Source organism: Pinus tabuliformis, chromosome 8 (genome assembly GCF_031772625.1).
Source record: "Pinus tabuliformis cultivar Carrire ecotype Pingquan chromosome 8, CPIR1, whole genome shotgun sequence".
Classification (NCBI taxonomy): domain Eukaryota; kingdom Viridiplantae; phylum Streptophyta; class Pinopsida; order Pinales; family Pinaceae; genus Pinus; species Pinus tabuliformis.
In genome coordinates, this window is record NC_142294.1 from 1,490,552,233 (window position 1) to 1,490,573,745 (window position 21,513).

Sequence of the window (21,513 nt, forward strand, 5' to 3'; positions counted from 1 at the left end):
CATGCTTTGCCGTGAACAGACGAAGGTCATCTTTGCCGTGAACCTTCGCAGGTCATCTTCCCGGAACAGACGATTGTGATATCAGTTAAGTGGCGATTGTGATATCCGTGAAGTGGCGCATGAAATTTCGCAGAAGTTGCCATGACGAGTCTTAGTATCCATTCAAGAAGTCAATGAATCGTCCAAAGCGGGAGATTCCGCCCATACCCGTGTTCCCTGGCGATAAGGCGGAAAGGGGTTCGCCCATGAGAATCGAACGCGTGACGTTCCTGTGCAAAGATGCTTCGCTTCTATGTTTTATACGCAGGCCAGATGAAACTTGGGAGACAAATTTGCGCGTGGCGTGTGGTCACCGTTTCATTACCAGTTTCTTGATCAGTTTTTATAGTTTGATTTGGTGCTGAGAAGAGGGGAATGTATTATGTTCTGGTTAAACGCTGCAGCGCCGAGCTTTGCTATGAAAATTTCATACCAGTTTGGTTTTAGCCTTTAAATACTTTGAAGGCGAGTAGGTTGTCATCTCTCCTGCGCATGAAAAGGGTCACCATGAGCTCCGGCGGGCCCGAAAACCCGCGGAGTTTTTCCCCGAGAGGAAGTCCTCCGTGGGAGAATTACGAGCGATTCAATCACAGCGATGACGAAGTCGAAATGCAGAACGAAGTTGAGAATTCCGGGCGATTCAATCACAGCGATGACGAAGACGAAATGCAGGACGATGTTTTCAATATTCCGCCCAAGAAAGCACCACTTGAAAACCTCAGAAAATGGAGAGTACGTATACAGTTCTTTCAGAATTTGAATGTTTTTACTGCTTCTGCCATAACTGTGAACTTTTTTCCCTGAAATTTGAGATTAATTTTATTTGAAGGTACTCTGTTAAATTTGGCTGGAGATTAGTTTTTTTCTTTCAGCCCGTAGACACTTATCACCTACTTGTGGCTTCAGATAACTCATAGTCTATTGGCACGGGATGATTTTCTGGGGTTCTCTCTTTTCACTTTTTGGTGTTTTTTTTTTTCTTTTTATACGAAATATGTGACAAGGTAAATACTAACTTGACAAAGTACGTCATTGTTAAGTGGACCACAATTTTGAATAATTTAAAATTATTATTTTAAAAATCTGTTATTGTAAATTAGTCAAAAGTTGGACTTAGTTGGGCTTAAGTGCATGTCATTGTCTTGTCAATTTATATTGTTTTTTGTAGCTTTCATGTCATTGTGAAAGCTATGTTATGTATGTAAGATTAAAGATTGGTTTAGGTGTGAATTGAGTGATTTCGAATATTTTAAGAATTCATCGTTGACATGATATTATTTTGGACCTGCCATATATTAAGATGAAACTAGGAGAAAATAAATATATGGTTTAAAAAAAAGAATTGAAATTCATTTATTTAAATGTTGTATATTTTTAAACCACAGTGTATAATTTTTTTTTATGGGTTTTTTTAGGTGGTGGTGGGAGGATGTTGAGCTTTGGCTCAAATCCACATTCCATCTTAATGTGCCTTTAGCTTTGAGCATTCAATGCATTCTATGTTAATCAGGACACCACTACCCTCACTTAATTCTCGACATTAACATCACTCGTGTTGGTGCTCCAATGTCTTCATCAAGGGTGCTTTCTCCAAGTTCTTTGATATGGTTTCCATTATCATTTTAGCTCTCACCTCCTTTTTGTTTCCTTCTCCTGTCATGAATTTCGACAAAGACTCCCCTTTTTAGGTTTCCTCGCCTAGTTTCCTCCCCCTTGCTTATCTCTTGCCCTTGCTAGAACTGATTGTGGAGGAAGGATTCGAATTTGTGGTGGTAAATTTGGCCCATGTCCTTTAGGATAGTATCCTTCTCTTCTTTTGTTTGCATTTCTTGTGACCTTTTGTTCTAAGTCTCCTTAATCTTGTTAGATTCTTCCTTCTCCTAGTTGTCATGAGCTATTAGAGAGCTCACTGCGATAGGGGAGGTGAAGGATGAGGAAGTGGAGGTTGTAGAAGTGTAGGAGAACCGTGATAGAGGAGTAAGTGCATTGTGAGCGTCAAGGAATTTTGGAATCGAAGGTTATGCATGGTGTTGTAACTTGGATCCCAGATACTGGGAACATTGGGGGTCGTCAAAATCACTACTTATATATTGTTGATCCCTATTGGCATGTCAAGTTACTTAGGGGGAAATTTATGGTTGATCGAAGGGAAGCTCAAGACAACCTCATGGAAAAACTGGAGGAGCTTAAGTTGTTGATGATGGATGTGGAGGGTCATCTAGCTCTCCTTAAAATGGGTTCACCTCCAAGCCCATTAGTGACACCACATTGCAAGGGGTCCAACCACCACCATTGTTATAGACACCTCCTTGTCTTCATGAATTACAGGGTTCTCTTTGTTGTTGTTATGTTTACTTTGCTCTAATTTTTGGTCTCTCTAGTGCTTGTTCCAGAGGTTGGTTTCCCCACTTATGGGACAACCATTTTCTTTTTTATACATATATTATTAGAGACAAGCATATAGATACATAGGAATGTCTATAATTTTGTTTTTTCAATAGTCGGTTTCCCAATCATGGGGCAACAAGGTGTTCTCCCCAGCAACTCTCTTTTGGATAATGGTGGACTAGCAATCATTATGTCTCTACTTTTGTTTCCCATGAGGTAGGCTAGAGGCAATGAATAACTCCTGACTTTTGTAATTCATGAATTATCAATAGAAAAATCAACTTACAAAAATAAGGTATGCATAGGTATCAATTATTTTTCCTTATTTTTTTTGTAAATAAAAGTTGCGCACTGTTTATATGAGCCATTGAAAACTTCTCAAATTTTCGACATCACTTAGAATTTTATTTGTATGGTTGACATTCATATTCAATGGAGAAACTTTTACCATATTTTCTTGTAGGAGATATCCAAGTGGTATAATTATATAACTTTGACTACAACATGGACCTTTCATTATACAAATGATATCCTTATCCAAGGGAGAAACTTTGACCATGCATGCAAGTAGGAGACCTCTGAGGAGACCATGATAGACATTTCGGCAAACACATTATGAACATGTAATCTATAGGTTATAAATGCATATATGAACATATGGGTCTCATACTTATCTGAAAATCATCAAGAAGGTCTGATGCCCTCTCACAATAGTTAAAACAACATCTATTAGGTCATGCATTCATAATCCATTCATTTACTAATCAAAACATGATGAGACACATAACTAAAGTCTATCATTAAACCATGCTTATAACATCATATAATCAAAATAATAACAATGATAGAACAACCATCAAAGCCACATAATAACAAGCATAAATACTCATGAAAATACAAGAGGAAAAGAGCTCTTATTAACATATGCAAAATCCAACCAAGTCAGGGACTTCCACGTACCACCCGACCATAGATTGCGCTAAACCAAATATTTATTTTAGCCAATCACCCCTGTTCCATATTCTAAGCATGAATGTGGGACTCGCAACAAAACAACCAGGGCTTCCTCAGGCTTTACCGTGTATCTTGCCATTACTGGTCAAGGGATTTCTAGGTCTGAAACCCTCAACTATACAACCAGGATTTACCTCAATCCTGCCATTATCGGTCAAGGGATTCCTAGGCCCAAATAAAGAAACATACATTACCAGGCTTTACCACAATCCCGCTAAAACCAGTCAACAGATCACTATACCCTAAATAAGCATGCATGCCTCCATATTTCTTCACCAATACCTTCAACAATTTTCTCGTCTCCACCCTCAGCCTTTACCGTGTATCTCGCCATTACCGGTCAAGGGATTCCTAGGCCCTTGGAAATTTTCCTGAGACCACCTCACCTGGTTCCAAAACCATCCGACAATCTGCCTCAACCAAATGAAAGCACCCCATCACACCATGGCTATCCAGAAATTGCAAGGAAAAGTTGAAACCACTGCCACACCTAGCAAATCCCATGCCAATGACAGCAAGAGAACCAAATACACACATACCATGCATGCCAAAACTAGTAAGGAAATCATACATGCAACTTGATACCTGCAAAGTACTCATGTTGTAGTCGTTTGATCCAACTCTCCCTTGCTTGATCCTTGCTTCGCTTTGTTTTCTTGTCATTCCTTTGTCTTCCTTTCTTCAATGCTAGAGTGCTTTAAGAATGCTCTAAGTGTGTAAGAGTATGAGGGAGCCGCAATACTTGAGTACAAGATGCTACTTAGAATCCTTGATACCCAACTGTGTGCAAAGGGTATGAAAATATTTTTGAACTTTGGCATGTATTGGTCCCTTCCCTGCCATAGTGTGGTCCATTTTATGTACTTATCTTCATAGCTCCCGACAGGGTAATATTGTTCCTTGGCGGTGTCTCAGAAAGAATTCCAAGTGGGTGTGGAAAAAACTAGTGAGGGCTCCAACTCGTCCGTCTGCTTGCAGTGGGATTCCCACCAGTGCTTGACATGGGGGCAACCTTGAGGAGTGCAAAAGTAATATTTTCCCTATTGGAAAAATTATGGACGAAAAAATATCCTTCTAACAGATTCAACTGTTTATCTACGACATCTATATTTATCCGACCTTCAAATATATGAATGTAGAAGTTAATTTGTACCTTGAAGGGTATAGTTCTGCCTAGGTGGTTGTTGAATGAAGATGCTTTGCCCACTAATATCGATCGAAGGATTTGGGAAAAGTTATCCATCTCATTCCTTTTTCGCTTAAGGGCTTCTTCGAGCAACATTTTGAAAGGATCTTCTACTCCCTCATCTTTGTTTTCTTCCACCATGGGAGGTCGACGAGGTCAGCAAAACCAGTTTTGCAAAGGTTCAACCAGTTCAAGTTCTAATTCCTTATACCCCGACCTCGTTGAGGAAATACAAAGAAAAACAGAGAAAGAGAAGACAGTTCTGATGCCACTTATCCATATTTATGCAGGAACAAAATGAAATACAGATTCAAACAAAAACACATAGTCCATGGATATGGATCCCAAGGCTGGCTAGGAGTAGGAATAGGGGTGTACAAGCCTTGCTTCTTGATGGTTGGCTCGACGATGGCACAAGAAGTGTAGGATCTCATATATTTTCCAATATCATGTTAGAGTTTTTTCTAATAAAAATACTTTTGTAAAACTACCACAATTTTTCCACGCCAAAGTGTCATGCGACCCAACTGTAGTGTGCCTCCAAAATCAACTTAACACGCTTGCTTGAAGACACACAAAGGTGGCCCAAGTAGCATAATAATGCATCCTAGAGGTGGAAGTCTGGAACTTTCTTGCCATCCACTAACATATGGTATGTGGTGGCGAACTTTAGATCATTTTTGTATAGTTGTGGCCATCCATACATCTCGTGGCCACAAGAATTTAGAACAATGGTCAATATTGTGACCAGAGGCCAATTAAGGCAATCTAAAACATGATTCCTGCTACCCTGTAGAAATTCCCATTGTATATCACCTGATAATTCAATATACTAAAGCAAAATACTTGATCTACTTCTACAACAAACTTTGCGGAAGCTTAATCAATTTTGAGCAAGATCAAATAGAACAAATATAACAGAGAATGAGAAATCAATCACACATGAACACAAAAGAATACTCTGGGGAAAGCCTCAGCTAAAAACCCCGTTATCTGTATCATCATACAAGTGGAAATATCTCTGGATTACACAAAGCTTTAGCTCACAAGCTATCCAGCTCTTAGTACAATCGCTCAATGCTACTCATAGATTGAATAGACACAACATATGCCTTCCTCTAGTCCTCCAAGTCTCCTATTTCCTTGCGTAGTTTCTCTTGGGTCCTCTGGCTGCCACCTGTGTGAATTTACCTCTCACACAACTCACCAAACTCAGAAGTAACTACGCAATCTCCAAAGAATGAATTCCTTCTACATGCAAGAGATATCCTCTATGGAATATTCCTGCAGCTGATAGTACACTGTCCCATCCTCTGATCTCAACTGGGTCTCTGACTGAACTGACATTCATGAGTTATTTATTAGAGAATATTCAGTTATTTGAAGTACAAAAGTTACATGCATGCATGCATTAACTAACTGAACTCACAATTAGTTCCACAAACTGTTGGAACTAATCTAACTGGACTTAACTCAGTTAACTGAGCTAACTAATTACAACTCAAAGTACAACTCATCCTGATCACTTTAATTAAGGGATAACTTCCTCAATCAAAGGGAAAATTGTTGCATGTCTTCACATAGACTTCATGTTTGATTTTCTCTAACTAATTAACTCAAGATGAATTAATTAATTATTTTTCAAATAGCTGCTAATATCAAATTCGAATTTTAATTCTCAATTTTAGTTCAGGGACTAACTAAAATTGGAATGTATCCTGGAATGCTATTTTTATCACTTCTATATTTAGTTTTCTTGTTACTATTTTCAACACTCCCTCTCAACAAGAAAGGGATTATCTATTAACCCAATTCTGTCTCTGTGGAACTCAAATTTGTATTTTGATAATGCCTTAGTCAAAACATCTGCATCATGTTCCTCGGTCGAACCATACAGCAAGAACATGATCCTCTTCACCACACAGTATCGAAGATGATGATACTAGATATCGATGTGCTTGGACCTGTCATGAAATACTGGATTCTCAGAGAGTTTGATACAACTCTGATTATCGCAATAGATCATAGTCGGATCCATCCTCTGACCAAACAATCCAACTAGAATTTTCCGCATCCAAATGGCCTCACATGCTGCCTGACTGGCAGCCATGTATTCAGCCTCTGCTGAGCTAAGTGCAACTGACCTTTGCCTATACCTCGAACTCATGGAGGAAACATAGACCTCGAACTCTATCTACTACAGAGCTGCCATAGCCACACATAGTCGAGAGTCTTTGTGCTTGAAGGGCGAATTTCCACTCAATGATATATCTTATATAAGTAATTATGCTTTTCTTTCAGTAAGGAACATGCTTAGAGCCTTTCTTTCCTTGCACTAGGAAGCGCAAGCCCCTCCGGGACCTTTCTTTCATGCTTAGGAAAGAGCTTAGTTCTTTTGAATGAAAGAAAGAAAGAGCCAGGAGTCCTAGCCGATCATTGACAGAAGGTCATTGACATAAAGACATTACCAGAATAAGAGTAGCACCTCTAGCGAATCACCTTTAGCCTCACCTAAACCAGGGAAGGGAGGGAATAACCAGAAGCCGGATAAGCCCTAGCCTCCTACCACATGATGCCTACGATATATTTACTTACGTTGATTCACACAATAAGAAGAGGAGCCATAGGCCAATCAATAATGTTAAGGAGCTGAGGACAATTGATGATGGATTTTGAAGAAAGAGCTGGATGATGGATAAGGATTCTGCCTGCCCATCAGGAGTTGCCGGGATATGAAGAAGGAAAGGTGCGGGATGGGGACAGCCTTGATTGATTTGATCGATGCTCAGTTGAGAGGAGCCACAGGTAGGGATGTCGCTGGATAGATTGATTTCGGGCTGCGAGAAACAAACAAGTGATGCACTTAACCACGGGAATGGGTGCGCCAAATGAAAACCCATACGGGTACGCTCTTATACCGAACTATTGTTGATATTGGGATTGCTAGATTTTCTTCATTGAGCAATAATGAATGAATGGCTTCTTAGTACCAAGAAACTCCAGCTCAACCAAGGTTGAAAATTCCTCCTAAAGTGTTTTTCCGGTCTGATGGACTCCTTGCCCAATTTGCATCGGTGAAGCCCTGAAGCTTCACTCCCTTTGTCCGTATGTACCCTAATCCATATTAAGATGTGCCTTTGAGGTATCTCAGCACATGCTTCGTTGCCTTCCAAAACAGCTTGGTAGGCTGAACCATAGCTTGACTCAGCTGGTTCACTGCAAAGCACAAATCTGGTCGTGTGTTCACTAGATACATCAATGACCCCACAAGCTGCCGATAAACAATAGCAGCTACTACCTCTCCTGAAGTAGCATCCTCCTTCCTCCAGTTACCTACTAGAGGACTCTGCACGGGCTTGCACTTCTCCATGTGGAATCACCTGAGTATCTCATTGGCATACTTTCCTTGAGACACAAACACTTCCCCATCCTTCTGCCACACTTCCATGCCTAGAAAGTAGTGCATAAGACCCATGTCTTTCATCTCGAACTCTCTTGCAAGGTCCTCCTTGCAAGACTTGATCAATTGATCATCACCTATCAATATCATATCATCAACATAAAGAACAATGATCAATGGCTTACTTTCTACCTCACCTGAAGTAGCATCCTCCTTCCTCCAGTTACCTGCTAGAGGAGTCTGCATGGGCTTACACTTCTCCATATGGAATCGCCTGAGTATCTCATTGGCATACTTGCCTTGAGACACAAACACTTCCCCATCCTTCTGCCACACTTCCATGCCTAGAAAGTAGTGCATAAGACCCATGTCTTTCATCTCGAACTCTCTTGCAAGACTTGATCAACTGATCATCACCTGTCAATATCAGATCATTAACATAAAGAACAATGATCAACGGCTTACCTTCTACCATGATGTGGTAAAGGTTCGCATTCGCTTCACCCTTTGTGAAGCCCAACCTGGTGAAATAGTTGTCGATCCTGGTGTACCAAGCACGAGGTGCTTGCTTCAGCCAGTACAAAGCTCTCTTGAGTCGGCACATATGCGACTCATGATCGAAGGTCTCAAATCCTTCTGGCTGCTTAATGTACACCTCTTCCTCAATCTTGCCATTGAAGAACGCAGTCTTCACATCCATCTGATGGATCTTCCAACCCATCTGAGCTGATAGTGCCAACATTGATCTGATAGATGAGTACCTTGCTACAGGAGCAAAGGTATCATCATAGTCGATCCCCTCAACTTATGAGAAACCACGGGAACAAACTTTGCCTTATGTTTCTCCACACTACCATTAACTGCTTGCTTTACCTTGTAAAGCCATCGAGAACTCACCACTGACTTGTCCTCTGGTCTTGGGACAAGATCCCAAACATTGTTCCGAACGATGGAGTCGTACTCCTCCACCATAGCATCAACCCAGACTAGTTGCTGCACTACTTCCTTGAAGGAAGATGGTTTGGTCTCTACAAACTCCCCAACCAGGGCCATGTACCCAGTGTACCGCTCAGGTGATCTCCTCTGTCTGCGTTGAGAGGATGGCTATCCCACATTCTCTCTTGCATCCATCACCAATCTATCAGCTTCCCTTCAGCGTTTCCACCCATCTCTGGAAGACTCTACATGAGTGATGTCTCCACTCCTAGATCCTCTGCATGCAGCTGCTCCGCATTAGTCTAAGGCTCCTCCTTAGGAAATAAAAGTTCCTCCTCTGCATGCAACTTGAGTTCCCTCTCAAGGAAAACTCGCATGGCTTTCTGCTTGTCGAACATCAGATCTCTGCATACCACTGTCCTCTGACTGGTAGGTAAGAACACCCGATAGTTGTGGGGTGTATCAATGTACCCCACAAGTATCCCCAACTCAGCTGTTGGATCTAGCTTCTTCCGGGCATCTTTGGTCACATGGCAATAAACCAATGATTCAAAGATCCTGAAGTGACTCACATCTGGTCTCTTCCCAGAAAAGGCCTCCACTGGTATCTTCATCCCCAATATATGATGCGGACTTCTATTTTGCAAGTATATTGTTATATTGCATGCCTCAACCCACAAATGAAGTGGTAGGCTTTGGTCATGCAATGTCGCTCGAGCTGCTTCCACAATCGATCTATTCTTCCTTTCATCCACCCTATTCTGTTGTGGGTTATGGGGTGTCGTCATCTCCCGTTTAATTCCTTCTGCTGCACAGAAGTCCTTAAATTGATTGGAGACATACTCTCCACCATTGTCGCTTCGCAAGGCTCTTATTTTCTTTCCAGATTCTTTCTCAACCAAGGCTTTGAACTCACAAAACCTTGAGAAGGTTTGATCCTTCTTCTGCATGAAATAGATCCAACATCTACGAGAAAAATCATCAATAAAAATAACATAGTACCTTTGTTTAGCGGTGGAGGCTGTAGAGAATGGTCCACACACATCTGTATGAACTCGCTCCAGGATTGCTCTAGCTCTACTATCTCGATCCTGAAAGGAAGATTTTGTATACTTACCCAAGGTACAACCTTTGCATGTATCCACTTGCTCCAGTTTGCCCTTAGGAAGTCCGGTAGAAATTTGTTGCATGATCTTCAAGGCCCCATGGTGCAAGTGGCCCAATCTTCTATGCCATAGCTCACCAACATCTTGGCTCTGCACCAACTTTTCTTTGGAACTCAATGCAACATAGTCGTCTACCTCCAGCTTGTAGAGATTCTTAACTCAAATCCCAATCCTCTTGGTCTGTCCAGTGCCGATATGCCTCAGGAATGCCTTTCCTTTACTAAAGACTACATCATAGCCTTTGTCTTCCAACATAGCGACGAACACAAGGTTCTTCTTCAGACTAGGCACATACTTTACATCAGTCAGGGTGAGAGGAGCTCCATGCTCCCTCTGAAACACAACTGTACCTTCACCTGAAACACAGTACTTTCCATCATTGCCCATCTTTATGCGCATTTGGAGGTCCTTCTCCTCCAAGGTACTGAATAGACTCTTGTCATCGGTCATGTGAAATGAAGCTCCACTGTCTAGGTACCAAACACAACCCACCATCTATGAAACCATGCATGCGATGAGGGTGAAATCCAATTCGAACTGTGAGGCCAGTGCCTCACCATTTGATCCTTTCGAGGATCCCTTCTTGGATTTCTTCTGTGGACAACTGTAGCATAATGGCCCACCTCATGACAATGAAAGCATGACACTTTCGATTTGTCAATCTTCTTCCCACCATGGGAAGCACTCGATTTGGAATGGGAAGCCTTCCCCTTCCCTTTCCTTGCCTTACTCGCTAAGGCTAGATTTTCTTCATCATCTTGCTTTGATGAAGATCCATCTCTAGTGCTTCTTCTTATCTTCTCCTGCATCAGATCTGACCAAAGTCGTTCCCAATCTGGCAGTTTCTCTCTTCCATTTACTGAGTCTTGGTAGCTATGCCAGCTCTTAGGAAGACCAAGGAGAGCAAGACTCACCATGTCATCATCGGCTGTCGTGATCCCTACACTTCCAAGCTCATCCCTACAGGTGGTGAGCTTGTTCAGATATGTAGAGATCGTGTCGCCTTTTTCACACTGATTTTCCGAAGCTTGTCTTTCAGCGCCAGCTTCCTCTAGTCGTTGCTGTTCTGATATAGATCCTTCAGTGTTTTCCACATTGAAAACGGTGTCTCCTTCCCATGGAGACTCGAGACAATATGGTCTCGAACTCCCTCTAGAAGTATTCTCCTCGCTCTAGCCACACATTTCTTGCATTCCGCCAATTCTCGTTAGCAGCAGCTGGCTTGGGGACTTCTTGATCATTGAAGTCCTTCAAACTGTTGTCCTCTAATACTGCTTCCCTGCGATCCTTCCAGGCTATATAATTCGAGCTGCCATCAAGGGCATACTCGAGTCTCAAACCGTTGAACGCCATTGGTGAAATTTAAGATTTGATAAGAATTCGACTTCTATAATCAGGAACTTCAAACTTCGAACTTCTCCCTTCTTTGTATATTTTTCTTCGCTTTGATCACCTTTGCTCCGATACCATGTAGAAATTCCCACTATAGATCACCTGATAATGCAATATACTAAAGCAAAATACTTGATCTACTTCTACAACAAACTTTGCGGAAGCTTAATCGATTTTGAGCAAGATCAAATAGAACACATATAACAGAGAATGAGAAATCAATCACACATGAACACAGAAGAATACTCTAGGGAAAGTCTCAACTAAAAACCCCGCTATCTGTATTATCATACAAGTGGAAATATCTCCGGATTACACAAAGCTTTAGCTCACAAGCTATCCAACTCTCAGTACAATCCCTCAATGCTGCTCATAGACTGAATGGAAACAACATATGCCTTCCTCTAGTCCTCCAAGCCTCTTATTTCCTTTCGCAGTTTCTCCTGAGTCCTATGGTTGCCACCTGTGTGAATTTACCTCTCACACAACTCACCAAACTCAGAAGTAACTATGCAATCTCCAAGGAATGAATTCCTTCTGCATGCAAGAGATATCCTCAATGGAATATTCCTGCAACTGATAGTACATTGTCCCATCCTCTGATCTCAACTGGGTCTCTGACTGAACTAACATGCATGAGTTATTTATGAGAGAATATTCAGTTATCTGAAATACATTAGTTACATGCATGCATGCATTAAATAACTGAACTCGCAATCAGTTCCACAAACTGTTGGAACTAATCTAACTGGACTTAACTCAGTTAACTAAGCTAACTAATTACAAATCAAAGTACAACTCATCCTCATCACTTTAATTAAGGGATAACTTCCTCAATCAAAGGGAAAACTGTTGCATGTCTTCACATAGACTTCATGTTTGATTTTCTCCAACTAATTAACTCAAGATGAATTAAATAATTATTTTTCAAACAGCCGCTAAGATCAAATTCGAATTTTAATTCTCAATTTTAGTTTAGGGACTAACTAAAATTGGAATGTATCCTGAAATGCTATTTATAGCAATGCTATTTTTAACACTTCTATGTTTAGCATTTCTTGTTGCTATTTTCAACATACCCTTCTTGTATTTAAAGTTCAATTGGAATTGTTGTAGATTTGTGAACGACTTCTGATGTCGATCGTTCTGTAACTTCCCTTGTGTTTGTATATACTAAAGAGCTCAGTGATCTGTGTGGATGATCGTCTCCTTCCCCAGAATGTAGTGTTTCCATTGCCGACAAGTCTGCATGATGGAATACATCTCTTTATCATAGGTGGGGTATTTTTGAAGTGTATCAAAAAGTGTCTGATTATGATAGGCCACTGTATGCCCTTGTTGGGTGAGAACTGCACCAATAGCATAGTCAAAGGCATTTGTCTCAATTTCAAATGGTTGTTGCAGGTCTGACAACGTGAGTACTGGTGCAAAGCAAAGATGTTTCTTTAGGTCAACGAATTTCTTCTGTTGGGACTCAGACGAGAAAAACTTTGCTTTCGCTATGCCCTTGGTAACTTGACTCAAAGGCCAAGTGATATGAGAGAATTCCAATACGAAACTCGGGTAAAAATTGGCAAGGCACAAAAAACTACGAAGCTCTGTTAGAGTGGTCGCGACTGACCAATCCCAAATGACTTGGATCTTAGCTGGATCCACATGCATGCCTTTCTCATCAATGATGTAACCCAGATATTGGACTTGGCTCATGCTAAAGGTGCATTTCTCCAAGTTGACACATAGTTTCTGCTACCACAGGGTTTGAAGGACTTGTCGAATGTGCTGCAACTGTAGCTCCAAATTCTTGCTGAAGATGAGAATGTCGTCCAGGTATGCAACCATGAAAGAGTTGGTAAAGGGTCGCAAGATGTCATCCATAAGTCTCATAAAAATTGCAAGGACATTTGTCAACCTGAAAGGCATAACCAACCACTCAAAAAGGCCCTCCTTGGATTTGAATGTGGTCTTGCATACATTTGTGGGCTCTATTGGAACCTAGTGATAGCCAAACTTTAATTCGATCTTATTGAAGTACTTAGCCCCCTTGATCTGGTCAAGAAAGTCATCAATTTGTGGGATTGGATATCTGTTCCTGACAGTGATTTTATTCACTGCTTGATAATCAATGCAGAGTCTCCAGGTCCCATCCTTATTCTGTACAAGTAAAATCGGGGTCCCACAAGGTGAGGAACTTGGTCAGATGTTCCCTTTTTATAGAAACTCCTGGATCTACAACTTGATTTCTTCATTTTCTTGAATAGAGCGACGATATATCGTCACATTGGGTAGGGGTTCCCTGTGAGTTAGATCGATCAAATGCTTGACCTGACTTTGCAAAGGTACTCCTGTGGGTGAGGAGAAGATGAGAAGAGGAGGGTGAGGAGTGCAAAAGTAATATTTTCCCTATTGGAAAAATTATGGACCGAAAAATATCCTTCCTTCATATGCATCTATCCGAGCTTCAAATATAGGAATGTCAAAGTTAACTTGTACCTTGAAGGGTCTGGCGCCTGCTAGGTGGCTGCCAGATGAAGATGCTTCGCTCGTTGATACCCACTGAAAGATCTGGGAAAAGTTATCCATAATCTCATTCCTTTGTCGCTCGAGCGCTTCTTCGAGCAATATTTGAAATGATATCTTGCTCCCTTGTCTTTCTTTTCTTTCACCATGGGAGGGCATCGAGGTTGGCAAGGTCGGCCTTGCAATGGTTCAACCAGTTCAAGTCCTAACTCCTTATACCCCGACCTCATTGAGGACTAATGGGCCTCTAAATTAGACATAAATTAAGATCCATCTGACCCTCCTTCAACACATTAAACCTCTCTTTTTGCATTAGGTAATGTATTTTTAACTTTAATATGTTCATTAGGAAGGTTTATGGATAATTGCATATTTGTGTCTAATATGATTTATTTTTGTGCAATATTGTGAGAATATTGGGCAGGCTATGAAGATTTGGAGGAGGACATAATTTAGGGACTTTCTCCCTAATATAGGAGGATCAATAGTAAATAATAAATCAAGAAGATATTATGAAATTATGGCACAGATTGTGGAGCTCCAATGATTGAGAAAATCTAGGAATGTGTTCCCTGCCATTTAATGCATATTCCTAGTATTGGGAATCAAATCCACTAATCAAGGGATTTTGGTGGGGAAAGCTTCTTCCTTTCATGGGGAATGATTCCTAATCATTTTGTATAAGTACCAAGTCGAATTTTCCTCTAGGGATTGATTTTTATTAGTCTTCTTGTGGAGAGAACTCGTATTTTTGCACCTCCACTATCATTTCTTGCAGGGATGTAATTGTATTAATGGAAATAATAAAGATTGGTGCCATGTTCAGCTTCTAAATTTTGGTCTCTTTCATAGGACTCTGAGTTTCCTGGGGTTTGGTCATCCCAGGAGCCTCAGAGCCGTTTTGTATCATTTACTTTTTTCCTTTTCACTTCTTATTCACATGCATCTCTTTTTTTTTTTTTTTTTTTTTTTCCTATTTCTGCATTTAGTATTAATGATTTATTGTTGTAGGATTGGATTAAATGGTTGAAGTAAGTTGTTTTGTAGGATCAAAAACATAATTTAATCATTAGAACAACTTTGGAAGGTCATAGTAATCATTGAGTTACTTGGATTAATTTGCTTATTCCCAAATCTAGATTTTTGGAAGTCCTTTGTGTCAAATAACAGTAAATTTCTACTATTTTTTAGTGCATACTAACGAGCTTCAATCGAGTTGATTCCACTTGCATTAGATCAAAAAACATTCTAGTTAATAATAAAAATTACCCCATTGCATTTTCACTTGATTATGTTAGGCATCTGATAGATTTACTAGCTCACTAATTTTCAAATTTCTAGATTTTAGACTGGTAATTTTTTGTCATTTTTTAGCATGGGTTAACAAAGGTATTTTTGAGTGATTTCACTTGGAATGGAGACCTAATACATCCTAATCAATAACAAAATTTGTCCAATCGAATTTAGATTTGATTTGGTTGGTCATTCGGTGAATTTGTTAGTATATCATCTACCTAATTGTCTGTTGGGACATACTGTAGCATAACGATCTCATCCTGCACCAAGTTCCTAATATAGTGGAAATTGTTGTTGATATGCTACATCCTAACATGAACCACGATATCTATAGACATCTTGATACAAGTTTGATTATCACAATTAATCGCAGTAGGATCCAGAGGTTTCTCGAACAAATATGTTAGAAGCTTCCTCAACCATACAACCTCCTTTCTTGCTTCACATGCAGCCATGTACTCTGCATCAACACTACTCAAAGCAATGAGATCTTGCCTTCTACTCATCCATGAGATCATGGTTGATCCCAAACTAAAGCATCCATCAGTAGTGCTTCTTCCATTTGTCTCACTGCCACCCTAATTAGAATCTGTGAAGCCAATCCACTTAACTTCCTTGCTATTGTACTTTAGGCAGTGATGTATCGTGCCAGGAAGATATCTCAATATATGCTTGGCAGATATTAAGTGATCATGGCAAGGCTCCAACTGAAACTGACTAAGGATGTTCTCAACAAAGCATATATCCGACCTAGTATTTACTAAAAACATTAGAGAACGTACCAATTGACGATAGGAGGTAGGATCCACGAGACTTTAGTCGAAGCTCCTCATCTTCTTGAGATTGGTGATCATAGGAGTAGTCGTGGGCTTGGAATCCATCATCCCAAATTTATGCAACAACTTGATGATATACTTTCCTTGCCCCAAATATATCTCCCCAGGATTTTTCCATACTTCCAGACCTAGGTAATAGTGCATCAATCCTAGATCCTTCATCTCAAATTCAGCTACCAACATCTTCTTGCATTCTTGTATTCTTCTCTCCATATCTGTAATGAATAGATCATCCACATACAATATACTAATTATTGACTCATCATTCACAACCTTGATGTAGAGATTTAGATCAACAGAACTCTTTACGAACCCAATTCTTAGAAGGTATGCATCCATTCTTGCATACCATGCCCTAGGAGCTTGCTTCAAGCCATATAGGGCCTTCTTGAGTCTACAGAAATGAGTATCTCTTCCATTTACCTCAAAGCCTTCAGATTGCTTAATGCATACTTCCTCATCGTAGGTCCCATTTAGAAATGTTTTCTTCACGTCCATTTGATGGATATTCCATCCCATTGTAGCAATCAAAGAAACCAAAGATCTAATGGTAGTATACCTTGCAGTGGGTGCAAATGTTTCTTCATAATCTATGCCTCCCTTTTGAGAGAAACCCATTGCAACAAATCTAGCCTTGTATTTATCTATGCTTCCATCAATAATGTGTTTGATCTTGTAGATCCATTTTGAGGTGACAACCAATTTGTCACTAGGTATAGGAACGATTTCCCAAACCCCACTCTTCATGATGGATTGATATTCTTCCTGCATAGCATTCTTCCATACTTCTTGATGAGCAACTTCTTCAAATGTATATGGTTCTACTTCAATTAGTCTTGTCATATATGCAGCATATCCAAAATATATCTTCGGACTTTTGCTTTCCCTGAAGGTTCCTTTCACAGATCCATGCCCTTCAGCATCTTCAAGACCATCTTTTAACCAATTTGGCCTCTTCCTTGTGCTTGGTATGACCACAAGTTGAATAGGCTCACTTGCTCCTTCTTCTTCTTCTTGAATCGTAGAAGGGTTGACAGGTTGTACTTCTTCTTTTTCTTCTTCTTCAAATATAGGTAGATATTCGTCATCAGAAACAATAGGAATGTCCTTCGATCTTTTGTAGGCTTGATTCTCATCAAATATAATGTCCTTGATTACTTCAATGTGTCTCCCTTCCTTGATGTATATTCTATATGATTTTGAGGAGAGACTATAGCCAATGAATATTCCTTTGATGCTTGAAGAATCTAGCTTCTTTTGTTTGTCCTTTGGAATGAGGATGTAGGCAGGACTCCCAAATATTTGGAGATGGTCCATACTTTTCTTCTTCCCTATGAATGCTTCCTCGGGTGTCATATTATCAAGAATTCGTTGAGGACTTCTATTTTGAATATATACAACTATCATTGGTGCTTCTCCCCATAGAAATTTTGGTTAGTCTTGATTAAGGAGCATTGTTCGTACACCTTAAATTGTCCTATTCTTTCATTCAGCCATTCCATTTTGTTCGGGATATTAGGGAACAACAAGCTCCCTCTTAATTCCTGCTACTTTACAATATGAAATCAATTCTTTAGAAGTGTATTCCCCACCATTGTCGGATCTCAAAGTCTTTATTTTCCTTTCGATTAAGGTTTCCACTTTGAATCTAAACTCTTTGAATTTCTCAAATACTTCATCCTTTTTCTTGAGAAGGTAGAGCCATGTCTTTCTAGAGTGATCACGAATAAATGTTACATAGTAAAGATGACCTCCAAGTGATTTGTCACACATGGACCCACACACATCAGAATGTATGAGGTCTAATATTTCTTTAGACCTTGTTTCATTATTTGAAAATGGTTTTCTTGTATGTTTTCCCAAAGAGCATCCCTTGTAGACTCCTTCACGATCTTCTTTGATATCGGGCATGCCATGAACTAGATGTTTAAGAGTGGGAATGACCTTGTAATGAAGATGGCCATATCTTCTATGCCATAGCTCAATAGGAGAGATTTCCATATGGACCGGGGTTTAAGGAGGTGTAACGACTCTATACAAACTTCCTTCACAAACTCCAATAACCCTAGCTTTATCAATACTTGAATATTTTCCCCAAACCAAGACGTTTACATTAACAAAAGCGACTCTATCCCCTTTATCTTCTAAGCAAGAAATTGAAAGAAAATTCCCTTTCAAAGTTGGAACATATAATATGTTGTTGAGATGTAGTTTTGCTCCATTCTTAAACTTCAAAGATGTTGATACCAGACCTTTAACAACATAGCTTTTGTTGTCTCCCATTTCCACTGCATGGGAAGATGGTTCCTTTGATAGATTTTGTAGTTGTTTACTTTCCCCTGTCATATGCCTTGATACACCATTGTCAATGATCCATGCATTATCATCATTAAATGATCCTGTATGTGTAGCTAAGAACCCTTGACTTTTGACGTTGTTGAATAAGTAGTGCACAATCTTCTTGATCTATCTTCCTGTAGACTTGAATCCCATTCTTATCATAGAGGGAGTAATCATTTCCTTCAAGCCAACAAAGTGATCTTCAATCTTCTTTGACCTTAGCTTTGATACAATGTTAAGAAATAAATGCTAGTACGATATATTTCTCTTTCTTGATAATTACTTGTGAATTATGTTGGCTTCTTTTACTTATTTGTTATAGTATCTTTAATCAAGCAATTACCAAATTATGTCTGCATGAAGATCTCAAAAACACAAGCCACAAGATGTAGGCACTCTACCAGGGAGAAACCCCTATCTAGGGGAAAACCCTGTCAAAATCTTTTCCTTCAATAGTTTTTCTTGAGACTCTTCAACCTAGACACAAACCTCCTCCACACTAAGCCAACCTCTCCTTCTTTGATCCAACCTTCGACCTAGTAGCAACAACCCTTCGACCCTACCAACTTTGACTTAGTAGGTTCCGACATTAGCAACAACATCGACTTTGACAAGGAGACTTTGATCTCTTAAACTAGCCCACACAAGAGATAGAGAGAGATACCAAAAATTCGATTATGTCCTTCCCTTCCTTCTTGACCAAACTCACACTCCCTTTAGCCTCCTTGTTCACCTTCACACTTTTCCCATCTCTCAGCTTCTAGCTTCAGATATCGAACTATGTGAGAGAGAGTGAGATGCTCCAAATGAAGTCAAATTGCCTTGTATATATAGCCTTCCATTGAGGTCGAATTTCCTTCCTTGAGGTCGACTTGATCTTTTTTAGGCCGACGTGGTGTGGAGGTTACATAATTCATTTTTGAATAAAAAATTATTATTTTTACATTGTTCGAAAGCCCAAGAAGGGTCTCATAAAATATATAATGACTATAATGACTCTTTATTAATCCTAGGAGTCCACAATGAGGACTTTGACTAATAAAATGATGACCCAACCATGAAACCCATGCTTTAATAAGTCAATGTAATAATAATAAAAATTCTTTTGACAAATATATTTTATGAAGACTGAACCTAGTTACCCTTGTCAACAAGGGCCTCAAAACGACCTGAAAGTCCAGGACCCGAAAAACTGCCAAAAATAGTAAATTGTGCTACAATTAAGGAAATTGAAAGAAACAATGTTGGGGGTCCAAGTGGAATAGGCGGGTGGCCACCAATATCCACCTAGATCACCTTATAGTCTAAGTTTAGATGTAAAAGTCATAAAGTCATAACTATATAGATATGTAATTGATGTAGTAAAACCTAATTAAAATTGACTCCGTCAACATGACACCTTATAAAAAGGCAATAGGAAGAGAGTGAAGTTCGAGAAGGATAGGTCCCAAAATTGATCTCATTGCATATAATGGCTATTTCTAATGGAATCCTTCTTCTCTCTCCCCCTCTCTCTCTCTTCATAATTTTGTGATGCATTCAATTCTTGAATTTTTATTAATGTTATTATGATTAGTTTCACGGCAGATCCATGTGTTATTCTCCTCTTCTCTTGTCATTCAAGCCTTTTAGGTCTTAGCCCCCAAGATCTAGATCATTAGTATCACTCGAATTAATTGTATCATTATCTCCTAGTTTCTCATTTGATCCAACTTTTTAGTTAGAGCCACAAACCTCTCGAAAGGTATAAACTTATTTACTAGAGTTGCCATGAGGAGGACTATTTTGTGAGAGATATCAACGACTTCCTCTTCCAAACTCAAAAATCTATATTTTGTTGCATCTCGAGGGTTGTTATGATTAGACTTAATCACCATGGCTAAGGATTTGTGACTTTCTTCTTAAGCCAATTCTTCAATCTTGCAACTTGCCACAAAAACCCTAAAGAAAATTGCTTTAATACCAACATGATCTGTAAGTTCAGTGGATATTTTATTAGAATAATTCATCACAATAAATCTTGCAATGTTTTGTTTTTTTATTCAATTTATTTTGTCAGATCTCAGATTTATCATTAACAACATAATTTTCACATTTATGAAAATAACTAGAAATATGAAAATGAAAGAATAGAAAAATTGACACATTGATGCAAAAGCATTCGACTCAAGAAAAATCATTGTATTTTAGTAGACATAGGGGGTCTTGTGTTTCCAAGGAAGTTGGTTTCCTAAGTGTTGAATTAATGTAATTATTAAGGTTTTTGAGTGATTTTAATGAGAGAAGCTAGAATAGGGATTTAATTAAGTATAGTGAGACATATTTGTAAATGTTCTCGAATGTAGGAGAACATGAGAGAATCAGGATAGTTGAGAGATTGAGAGATTTGAGAATTAATTGTAAAACTTAGATTAGGAGTTAGTTCATGATTTTGTGGATTAGAGAGGATCCTTAGAGATAAGGAAGAGATTTTAGAATTTTGTTGAGAAGGTTATGGATCTAAACCAGGAATTGGTTGTAGAATCCTTTTGTATAAATGTAAGCCTAAAAGGCATAAAAAAAGTTAGTCAAGTTAATTAGTTAGGGAGTTAGAGTGTGAAGAAGTTGACTGTAAGCCTATGGGCAGATTGTGAAATAGAGGCCACTGATTAGAATATCAGGCCAGAGAGAGAGAGATACTCTTATGTAAATATTTATTTATCAATACAGAGAATTTGATTCTGAATTGTGTGGTGTGTATTGATTAATGGAGTTATGAATTGTGTGTGAATTAGAAGTTTCTGCATAGTATATGTATGCAGGTGAAGTTCGAGCTGAATACAAAGAAGAAGGGGAGTATGTAGGATCGGGGTTTGATCGATGAATCCGATCAAAGGATCCAAGTGAAGTTCAAGGATGGCAGTGAATAAGAGTACACGGAGTTAAGCTCAGGAGGAAGTTGTTATGCAGAACAACAAAAAAACCAGAAACCCTGAAGTAAGCCCGAAACCACAGAAGCACACT

General features: G+C 39.4%; 1 protein-coding gene across 5 annotated transcripts in view; it reads left to right on the forward strand.

The window, feature by feature from the left end:
• LOC149241464 (calcium-transporting ATPase 5, plasma membrane-type-like) overlaps nt 1-21,513 on the forward strand; it is a 314,590-nt gene that overhangs the window by 121,669 nt on the left and 171,408 nt on the right. The window contains exon 1 of one of the 5 annotated variants that reach the window (XM_089373972.1): nt 245-771. The exons of 3 other annotated variants lie outside the window; for them this stretch is intronic. In XM_089373972.1, the coding sequence (XP_089230098.1) occupies nt 532-771 (240 nt within the window). In that variant the 5' untranslated portion in view covers nt 245-531. Of the gene's footprint in view, nt 1-244; nt 772-21,513 lie in introns of those variants that run through there. One more of the 5 variants, XM_089373971.1, reaches the window with a different exon arrangement.